This window comes from Epinephelus lanceolatus, chromosome 24 (assembly GCF_041903045.1).
Source record: "Epinephelus lanceolatus isolate andai-2023 chromosome 24, ASM4190304v1, whole genome shotgun sequence".
NCBI lineage: Eukaryota > Metazoa > Chordata > Actinopteri > Perciformes > Serranidae > Epinephelus > Epinephelus lanceolatus.
In genome coordinates, this window is record NC_135757.1 from 13,002,743 (window position 1) to 13,014,018 (window position 11,276).

General features: G+C 40.7%; 2 protein-coding genes across 2 annotated transcripts; one reads left to right on the top strand and one right to left on the bottom strand.

Annotated features, from left to right (window-relative positions):
• The first annotated feature begins 1,302 nt into the window (after positions 1 to 1,302).
• On the top strand, positions 1,303 to 2,581 carry nudt15 (nudix (nucleoside diphosphate linked moiety X)-type motif 15). The gene is made up of 3 exons (XM_033615543.2): positions 1,303 to 1,568; positions 2,055 to 2,251; positions 2,352 to 2,581. The coding sequence occupies exons 1-3, from the start codon at positions 1,420 to 1,422 to the stop codon at positions 2,477 to 2,479; spliced, it is 474 nt and encodes a 157-aa protein (XP_033471434.1). The 5' UTR covers positions 1,303 to 1,419; the 3' UTR covers positions 2,480 to 2,581.
• A 43-nt stretch (positions 2,582 to 2,624) lies between these two features.
• On the bottom strand, positions 2,625 to 7,899 carry cpo (carboxypeptidase O). Its single transcript, XM_033615540.2, has 10 exons — positions 7,753 to 7,899; positions 7,208 to 7,343; positions 7,001 to 7,040; positions 6,809 to 6,910; positions 6,582 to 6,686; positions 6,308 to 6,424; positions 5,868 to 5,961; positions 5,073 to 5,275; positions 3,300 to 3,384; positions 2,625 to 3,195 (listed from the first exon to the last, which is right to left on the bottom strand). Exons 2-10 carry the CDS (start codon positions 7,273 to 7,275, stop codon positions 2,930 to 2,932), a joined length of 1,080 nt encoding a protein of 359 aa, XP_033471431.1. The 5' UTR covers positions 7,276 to 7,343; positions 7,753 to 7,899; the 3' UTR covers positions 2,625 to 2,929.
• Between the last annotated feature and the right edge of the window lie 3,377 nt (positions 7,900 to 11,276).

Consider the following 11,276-nt stretch of genomic DNA (forward strand, 5'->3'; position numbering starts at 1 on the left):
TACACCAAACCAGTGGTGTATTCAGTATTCAGATCCTTTACCAATATCACATTGAAGAAAACTCCATTACAAGTAAAAGTTCAGCATTTAAAATTGACAAGAGGTGCCTTTGTCACCTATAGTAAGATCTGCTGCTGTTCATGTGACATTACTAGACTGTTAATACTGCTGCATGGTGTTGTAGCTGGTCGAGGTGGGGTTAGTGTTGACTACTTTATATACAGTCTATGGGTTGGGCTCCCTGAGGAGTCACAAGGTAAATCTGTGGAGTTGTGAGATGATTAATGGAATAGAGGAACACAGTAATGCAGCTCAAATTAGAATTCAAATCATGGACTAACTTTTTACTGTTTGTGAAATATTGGCTGATCTTATCTCTTTGGGCCTTGACTGCTGTGAGGTGGAACAGTGAGTGTGTCAGCAACAGATTGCACTCCCTGCATTCTTTTCTTTCTAGTTAGATGACCAATTTTATTGTCAACTGAAATGTGTTCAATAAGTGTGTGTCCCAAAAACTTTAGCTGCAACACTTAATTGTGAATAGAGCTTTATCTGAAGGACTATGCAGAAACTGAGGAATGCTTACTGGGTGTCACTGCCTAATTTTTAACAAAGACCTATATATCTCAAATCTAAGTGAGCTAAAAGCAGTGATTAACTGAGTTCCTCCAGTTAAGTGATTGTAATACCCCCGTAGGTCTAGAATATACACTTAGCGCATATCGTCACTAGGTGGCAGTGTTACTCCTATGTTTAGTAGCTGCAAATGATACTTTTCAGTGAATGTATTGTCCATTATGTAATAGAGGTTGTTCCTTTCCTTAAAAAAAAAAGTGCTAGGAGAGGATCCCTCAGCTGACAGAGGTCCGGACTAGGCCCTGAATGTCCCCAAATCCAAAAGACGCTCCTGTATACACCTGCTGCAACTGGATTTGTCTCATTTATTTTATTTGATCTGAAAATTGTTTTTTAGGTTTATTTATTAACTGGCCCCTGGGCTCCTGTAATTTTCACAAAAGTGTCCCCCGGGGGAAGCAAGTTAGGTATCCCTGGCTGGTTCATACCGCTGAAGCACCAAGCAGCCAAAGAGTATTTAATTGTCAAGAGAGTTCCTTGTGCACAACCAATTCAAAATAAGCCACCAAATAAACAATTGTGACGATATAATGTGGTATGTTGGTTTCTTATTCCATATATACCATAATAGTGTTGCCATCCAACATGAGAGAAGTTAATGTGCCGAAGCTAAGGCAACAACGGAGGGTCAAGTCTCCAAAACACGTTAAAAGCGAAGACAGAAGTATACACACGTGCAGTATCTTGTACCTCCCGCTACTCCTCAGCGTATCACTGTCCGGTTATGCTAGGTCTGTTTAGCTAACTCTGTTTCATTTATGTGTCGTCTTTAAGTTTGACCACATGTCAAATAAAACCGTGAAACGTCCAGGAGTTGGGGTCGGGGTGCTGGTGACAGACTCAGCCCACCCAGGGTGTGTTCTCCTGGGGAAGCGGAGAAGCGCGATGGGCAGAGGGACGTACCAGCTCCCCGGTGGCCACTTGGAGTTTGGGTAGGTAACCTCAGCAGCTAGCCCATTCACAAATCTGACAGTGTGTGACGCAAGCATGGGTGTTTATAAATTTTCAGCACCGTCCTTCATTCATTTAACTCGGCAAACATCCCCTAACGAAACACTTAACTCCAGTCACTATGATGCGTTGTCTGTCATTAGCAGAGGAATTGCACTGAAATAAAAACTTCTTATCCAGTTATTGTTGTGCCGAATTCTCCTTAGTGTTCAGCAAATATTAAGGCATGTTCTTAATTTTCATGATTGCACGCGCCTGCCAAGCAACCGTGCACACATATTAATTTGTTATATTTCAAATGGGTTTTGGTGTAAGGTAGTGAGGCTTTGTAATCATGTTTAGATCCCTCATTTAAGACAGTCTTTTCAAAGTAGCGATCTAACTTAAGTATAGCCTAGTGTATGATGACGTGACATGCATATGATGACTTGCAGTGGATGTGACACTTGTTTCTATGTCACTGAAAGAGAGACGTGGGAGGAGTGTGCTCACAGAGAGGTGCTGGAGGAAGCAGGGGTGCGTTTGTTCAACGTGTGCTTTGCGTCAGTGGTGAACTCCATCAGACTGGAGGAGCAGTACCACTATGTCACCATAATCATGCAAGGGGAGCTGGACAGGGAGCAGTCAGGAGAGCCGGAGAACCTGGAGCCAGAGAAGAACGAGGGTATGTTAAGTGGAGCTAATATTTTTCACAAGTTTAACATTTAAAAAAATATATCCACCCACCTGAGAGTTGATGATATGTGTGGTTCTTTCCCCAACAGGGTGGACGTGGACGCGGTGGGACCAGTTTCCTCCAGAGGAGCAGCTCTTCTTGCCGCTAGCCTGTCTGAGACAACAAGGCTTCCAGCCATTCAGGAACACAAACACAAGCACTGAAACTGAACTTTGAAACGGACTGTTATATCAGGAAACTTTTATATGATAAAATAGACATACCTCCTCAAAACTCAACCTCTGATGAAACAAATAAAATGCAATTTGGATGGGAGAATTGGTTTCACAAATGTTTTAAAGACACACCAACACAAGAAAAATAGGACATATTTAAAGATTTTATTCTTATTTTTCCACTCTTGCCACATAATGTTATATTTTGCCATGATATTGATAAAAAAATAGACGAATAATTCAAATTTATCAACCATTGCCTGCAATATGACATTCATGGAAGTTTATGAGCAGATATAAACATTTCGGATCATTCAAAGACACTTTACAGTTTCATAATGGACGCATCATTATTTATCAAGAGATACATCTGATCGGAATTTATCAACAAAACAGCCTGCCTAAAAGGAGGGTTGTTTTGGTGAGTTTCCCTCATGCAGTTTCCTCCACTTCACATCAGGTTGGTGCCGGTGACACACGCTGCTAACAGCATGGTCCAAAGGGTTGCAGCAGCGGTTGCCACGGCACCACTAAAGGTCTTGTCGTGGGCGTAGGTGATGATATGCAGGGCTCCGCTGTAGGCCTCCTCACAGGCCGGCTGGATCTGATTCTCGGGAAGCTTGAAGCCGAACTCCCCTTTATCTCTGAGCTCAAAGGTGAAGGAGAGGGGGATCCCCTGCATCCGAGCCCAGTCTCTGGATGAACCAGAGTTGGGGTCTGTGGAAAGATGGGGACACATTTTACTGTCTCGTCCCTGGGGCCACGCTGCTAGCACAGCTAGAAGTGATCAATCTGTGACCAGCAGTGATGTGCAGACTTACACAAGACATCTGGTGAGGTTCCTACTGTGTAGTTCATCCCATGGACTCTCCTTATGGCGTCTGCTGCACCCAAACCCACCTCCATCTGAGGAAGGAGACATTAGCTTTTGTCATACAGTCAGTAAAAGCATCTACACCAGCTGACTGTACCTTTAAACTGCAGGTCTTCTCTAGTAATGAGTGAAGTAACACGTGCTGGGCAACTAGGAGACACCAGGAAGCAGTTTAGCAAGGCAGGAAATGCACATTTCTGGAGCTTCATCAGTATTAAAGACAGGAATTGACACTTCCTCCACATGGCTGGGTAATGTGGTTGACATTAACGTCTGGCATAATTTTAATAAATAATAAAATTAGGCTCAGCTGTCACAGACACATGAGAATGACGTCATCTTTGATATGGAACACAGGCACTGTGGTGGGGGAGTGTGAAACGTTTTTGCACCCAGTCAGAATAGTGGAATATATTTGATGAAGATTTGAGGAGTGCTGTACTCAGTGTTGTCTACAGTTTATTTCTAGAAATACAAACACAAGTATTGAACTGTTGAAAGGTTCAGTAGGTAGCCATAAAAATAACTTTGTCATATTTGCTGAAACTGTCAATATATTTATTGGCACTTTATTGACAATTTATTCTACGGTTGTATATATTGTAGTTAAATATTCACACTTAGAGCAACAGCACACTGACTATATATATTTTTTATTTTTATAGCTTAAGTATTAGTGTCAAACACTGTAGCACAATGCACATTTTGTTTTTATTTTAGTGCTAATTTAGTTTCTACTTCTTGCAAATGCAAATAGGAGCACTAGGAGTAGGCAGAGGAACCTGATTTTTTCCATAGTTTATCTGTCTGATGCAAGACTGTCAGGACAGAGTTGGATTCAGCACATTTGTCTTTTTTTAAAAGGTAATGTCCTGTAACTTTAATGTGTATTTTGTGTATTAAGATCAGTTAAATTACTACAATTCACATCATTTTCTGTACATTTCTATAAATGTGTAGGGTTGGATCTCACTTTAATCATAGTCTCAGTGTTCGTAAACCAATCCTGTGCCAGGTTCATTCATTTGAGATTCATAACCCAAAACCTCATCACATCATCCATGAGAGTGTGATGTGAGTCTGCATCCTGCCAAGACAAAGAAACAAGGTGCCATTTGAGGGCAGGCCAACTTTCCTCAGCTAAAGTCATGCTAGAGCCAGAGAGAGAGAGAGACGAATGGACATAATCCTGTTTTGCATAATTCCCTCTGGTTTGTGGTTCCAGTGGGTTATTACCTGCACCAGCCTCCCTCCTATCAGCAACCAGCCAGTCGTTTTCCACTATCAATGCTTCACAGCTTCCTTCCGTTCTGCTCTGTCTTGCCAGACGAGGACTGACCGCTTTTGGACTGTGTTAATGACATCTGTTGTTCTGTCACGTGTGTGGTCTGTATGCACATTTCGCCATGTACCATTCAAATGTGCTGTATATCCAACAAACAATATTAAATCCAAAACCTTAAATACATCCATGTTTACCTGAGTGTTGATGTGTTGGTAACAAATTTTTTGTGGGTTTTCGTGATCAGCATAAGCTCAGTTTCTATGGCGAAAAATAGAGTATTCTCTATTTTAATGTAAAAGCACGCAGTGATAATCAAGATGCACATACACTTTTTATTCTGACCTACAGTATATGATATCATGTTAACTATAGTGCGTGCATGTTCATCCTCAGAAATGTATAAACGTGCAGCACTGTGTCTGCGGATGTAAATACCAGCTCATCGTAGTTGGTGGCGGTGAAGTTGGGGTGTCCATAGGGAACCAGGAGCAGCTGGCCGTAGGAGTGGATGGTGAGGAAACACAGGAAGTCCTCCTTCCGACTTCCTACAAAGTAAGTTACAGCCTGGGCCTCGGACTCAGACACAGCTTGGCTCCCGCAGTAGATATTTGAGCTGCAGTTAAATGATATCCCGATTGCTGTGGAAACAGCCAAAGAAATTAAAAAATTTGAAGTTTTCCATGTTCAAATCTTAGAAATTCTACAAGACACTTTTATTCTGACGCTGGAAATTGTCTGCGACAAGATTTGCTTTAAAAGTTGTTTGGTGTAAGGCTGGCATTAATCAAAGATGTCAGTTTATATACTCAATTTACTTACTGGTAGATACTGTTGTCCAACAATGCAATGCACAGTGGAAATGAAGCAGCTTAGAAAAATTAAACGGACTCTCATCTAATGTTTTCTGTGGCTCAGGAGAATATTTAATGTCAACCTCAAATTTATCACAGAAAACCTGCTGTACAAACTGAGACTGAGGCATATGGAAGATGTGGGCATCTTCTTGGCAGGGACAGTCTAACGACAGATGGTACTAAGTTACATTGTGGGAACTATAGGATCCGACATTTTCAGTGCTTCAGATCACTCATCAGTATCCCTTTGAGACAAACTGTGCAGTGAGGAAACAGCTTCAGCAGTATCTTGTGTTTGTGTGATACCCACTTATCCATGATGATCAAAGCAACAAGCTGTATACATGAAGAGATGGAGAAACACAACAACACTCACTGCCCCAGTTGGCATCAAAGTTGCGGTTGAGATCAGTGCCATAACAGTCGCAGCCTGAAGGTCCCGGTGACCTGTTCTTCCTCCACAGTCGAGTCTACGGGTCAAAATGTTCAGTCAGTTAAATCACCTGGCTCTGGTCGTTCTATCAATTCAGTAAAAAAATAAAATGGGCACTTCAACATACTTCATCGCTGCCTTAGATTGCTGCTTGACATCATTTTTACATTCATCGTCTTTTGGAAAATGAGATGATTTTGTACTTTGGTCACATTGAGGACCAGATATCAATTTATCCACTGATTGAATTGTAACTCAATATAACTTAACTGCCGTCACTTTCATTCTCATATCCTGCCCATCTGTGGCTCGAGAGCTCGAGGCACAACTCAGAAACCCTAGAAAAGTAATTTGATAAGAATCCCTCAAACACAAGCACTGACTGTGTTGTCCTTCCAGGAGTACATGTAGCCGTCCATGTTGAGCACAGGGGTGACATAGAAGTCCATGTTCGTCATCATCTCTTGCATTTTTGGGTCTGTTTTGTAGGCCTGCAGGATCTGATTTGAGAAATACATAAAGGTCAGATGGATATATTGGAAGGTTACGCCCTCACCACGGCTACAAAAACAGTTTGAAAAGTTAGCTTTATCTGTAAGTGCAACTTGACTGACTCTAGTTTATATTTAAATGATAAATTATATTTTTGCATCTTACCTCTCTGACAAAGTACTGACAGAAGGCCGGGGCGATCCATTCCCTGGCGTGTATACCACAGTCCATCCAGATAGCTTTCTTTTTCTCACCAGTATTCACGCCAATCTGAAAGACAGATTATAAAGCTTCTTATTAGGTTTCTATTTAACACACATAAATCAGCAATACACTGCTATTGTTCGGATCATGATCTCCTCTGATATAAAGAATTTATAAATCTGGTTTACCTTGAGCAAGCGAATAACCTTCTTCTCATAGGTTTGTCCATATTCCACGATGCTCACAACATCATGGTAATCCTTCGCAATCTGATCCATCCAGTTTGCGATCTGTAAAGTGGAGTACAGACATTATACATCTGAGTGTGTGTGTTATCTGTCAAAGTAAAATGTTTGAGAGCAGTGATCGGGCTTTCTCACCTCTGGCATGGGATGGTATTTGTAGTAGTCGTACTCCGCTCTGTTGCACACACCAAAACACGAGACACACGAGAGGCTTTCTAGAGTATTTCCCACCTACATAAATTTATGTTGTACAAAATGCTAATCAATCAATTCTGAGTCTTCCACACTTGTTTGCCTCCTGTCAGTTTGACACCAATATGCAATTTTATGAATGAATCTCACCTCTCCACGGTGGCTGCTCCCATCGCTGAAAGCAGCACCACAAGGCTCAGTCCCACAGAGTTAAGCATTGTCACTTTGAGAAAATAAACTCCTTGTTTGCAACTGTTGACGACACTGACCTCGAGATGGTGCGAGCCTTTATAGAAAACATCCATCAGATAAAAATACACCTTTGCCTCAGCCGTGGACGACTGCTACATGCACGTTATCATTTTGTTGGTTAATGGTTCATCTGAGCTGAATGCCATGATTACTTTATATCCTTCAAAATAGCTCCATGACAATCATTTTTATATCATTAATCACTGTTACTCATTGTCATGTGCTCATCAGATGGTTTTCAAATTGATAAAAAATAGCCAAAATAAAAATAAACTGCAGCCACATTCAGCTACACTAAATAGTTGTATAAGCCTCCTTCTTAGCTGTTATCTGCTGTTTCCACTTCCTTCCCAGTTTGACCTTTTGTATTTCTCAACTGCTAACTTTTCATCATATCCCCTCCAGCTCACTCTTTTCTCCCAGGTGTATCAGATGCCACATACCTATTAATGGAGCAGCTGTGAAGTCAGGTCAACAAGTGATGGGGTGCAATTGTTATTTAGTTCTGTCTGTTACAGTCCTTCCTCAGAAACTGAGAGACTTGTCAGAAACAGGAAATACACTCATGGTTGTGTTGTGTAATTCATAACGGTTCATAAGTGCTGTCATGGTGATACTGGTCTGGTCTTTTGTTTTTTTAAACCCACACCCATGTCTGACAGTAATAGCATCGTGTTCAGGTGCACAGGAGAATGTGTTTATAATATGAACATAAGAGGGAGTAGATAAGCTGCATTAAGTCAAAGACTTAACAGGAAAAAAATAACAATGCTCGACTGATGACAAAGAACAAAGGTCCAGTACAGGGTCATAATTGCAGGTGGTGCACATATTTTTCTATTTACAAAAAGCAAATGAATATGGGTGGACACCCTGTGAATAACAGTCTGTTCTTGATTATCTGATTTTGAAATTTTAGAGATCTTAATTATTCATTCATTTATTTCATTAATTCATTAATTATCCATATCCTTTTATCCTATTCAGGGTTGCAGGGGGACTGGAGCCTATTGCAGGTGGGGTACACCCGAGGCAGGTCATCAGACTACGAGACGCTCATATCACAGGGCTGCCACATAGAGACAGTTAACCATGTACGCTCACATTCCCACCTACAGGCAATTTAAAGTCACCACTTGACCTAACCTGCATGCCTTTGGACTGTGGGAAGAAGCTGAAGAACATGAAGAAAGCCCACGCTAACATGGGGAGAATGCATATGACCAACCGGTGGGTTCTAATTCGAAACCCTCATGCTGTGAAGCAGCAAAATTAACAGTGGATTTTTTTTAGTTCAGAGGTGGAATTTCAGTATTACCTGTAGTTTGTGTTTAGTATTGGATATTAGCACCAGCCACCAGCCAAGCGCTGATAGATTTGCTTCACTCACCAGCTAAAAAACAAAGGTAATCTACTGAGTGTTCACAATCCACCAGCCATGGTGGCAGGGGTCCATGTCATTGCTCCGACAGCCCACTGGTCCAACATCCCATTAGTCCGACGGTCCGCGGCGCTGAACGGCTTCCAGCGGGTGTATTTCCACCTTGATGGTGCGCCACGACCGGCTCTGGGTCAGCTGGGAAAAGCTTGAGGCGGAGCAGGCTCACAGCTTATGTGTTTGTCACTTTCTTTTTCATTTTAACCCACACCATGATCTTTTCCTAACCCTAACCAAGTGGTTTTTGTGCCTAAACCTAACCAGACCTTAACCACAGGGCATCATGATGATTTCGGAACGGACTTCAGAACAATGGGTTTAATATGGTCGGACCAATGGGATGTCGGAGCAATGGGCAGTTCCCAGTGGCAGGTGGACGAAAAAGTTCACTTCCAACCCTGATGATAACACGCTAAACTTAATGATAAACAATACACCTAAACATCAGTGTGTTAGCATTCATTATCACTGTACCTATGCTAGCATGCTAACATTAGCATTTTGTTCCAGCCTAGAAATGGACACAAACTCCTAACACATTTCGTGGTGGTGGGCACAAAATGTGTTAAAGTTACATGATGACAATGTCAATGCAAAGTCAATGAGGATCTTTTGTCGTGGTGGACACACAAGTTAAGTATAAAAAGCGCCACTGTCAATGTAGTTATGTGACTTCACAGACTTTATTGAACTATACAAAGGTCTTACTTGATGCAACTATGCAAACTGCGTACGTTTACGTCATGTCCCTGTACATTGTTATTTGAACTGAATCTTTTTCTAAACTTAACCAAGTTTTTTCTCCTCTGTAAATGTGACCAAGTGTTTTTCTTTCACTAAACCTAACCAAACTGCGACTGTTTCATAATGTTAATGACATGTTTGAAATTGCGACTGTTCAAAATAGACTTTTCATTAGGATTGTTTTCCTGTTGCCAGCACATCATTTTAATAGACAGTTTAAAAGGTTGTGCCCATTAGGTGTAGTTCTGCATTTTGTTTCTGAAACCTTTTTTGTATGCTAAACATGAATTTATTTTGAAATTCATTGACTAACCTTGGGGGAAAACGTGTTAATAGTTTCTAATCAAATTTAACACACGTATCTTAGTAATTATTAATGATCCAAATGCTCTGTTATTGTTTGTTCCATTATGTCAGTGCTAAACTTATCATGTGTCATGGTGGTTATAAAAGATCATTATCTGTAAATTATGTCTTGTGCAATCTCACCATTGTACCCTCTTAATCAGTTTGCTTTGACATATCAGCAACTGTGATACAACAATAGGTTCTTTGGCATTTATAACACATTGCAATTTAGCCTTCATAACATACCAGAGGCAAAAACAATGTTTTATTCATCAGTAAGGCTGAACTGTAGCTGGTCAACAACATCTGTGCTCAGGTGGACTGCATGACATTATAGGCTCGATCTAATCTAATTTTTCATTTTTAGAATAACAAGCTATAATATTATGCCAGCAGTGCCCTGCTGAAGAGTCCTCACTGTGGTCTTCAGATCCTGCTTCTGGTCTATTTTGGTGCTAAGTTGCTGTAATGTCTCTGTAATGTCACTGCAGCTCTCAAAGATTGCCTGTGACGCATTGTTTGGATTTTGTTTTAATGCTCTTTTAATGTTTTTCCAGCTGTGGTTGCTGTTGTTGCTCAGGTAGACTACCCAGCTGGTGATTGCAGACAAGCTTTTGAGGCTGCAGTTAAAGTCTTAAAACACGTTATTTCCTGTGTGCCAGAGAGATTTCACCCTGGAAACAGATGTTTAAATCAGTGAATGTAACAGCTGTCAACAACTGAAGTAAAATCACTTTTGTGTGAAGAGGTCAGTGATGCAAGAGTTGCAAACTCTCCTTTGAATATTGCAGTACTGCTGCCAGGGTCTTCACAACAGAGTTCCAATTAGCAAAACTCTTAAAACAAAATGTCCTAATTTTGGCCTCAAACTATCACACAAAATGAAAACATACAGTATGTATTAAATGAGGTATAGTAATACATCACACAGTAAGTTTATCACATTATGCAGATGTTCATTTCTGAATTTAAATAATTTTTGAAATATAATGGTCAAGGCTGTCAAACAGCAACATATTCTCATTTAAAACTGAGTCAGCAGTGGTCATTTACTCAAGATTATGCTATAGCTGCGAGAAAATTCTACTGTTGATATACAGTTTACAAGACAATAATGACTGTTGTGACTAGACTTTCCACTACATCTGTTCACTTCTTCCCTTCTGTTTACTCTTCTTTAAAACGTTAGATACTGGAATCTCTTTCTTCTTTACAGCATGCTACAGTGCTCTAATGCTGCAAAGAAAAGACACATATCAATAAACCACAACTTACAGCACTTTTGGCGTAATCAAAAGATTTTTGTCCTACCTCTCTTCTGTTTCCATTACTGCATTGCAGTCTAACCTTTATACCTACTGATAAGCTCTAAAACTTGTGCTGAGATACAGCAGCTGGATGTGATTTATTGTTTTGCATTACAAGTTTTGCACACTG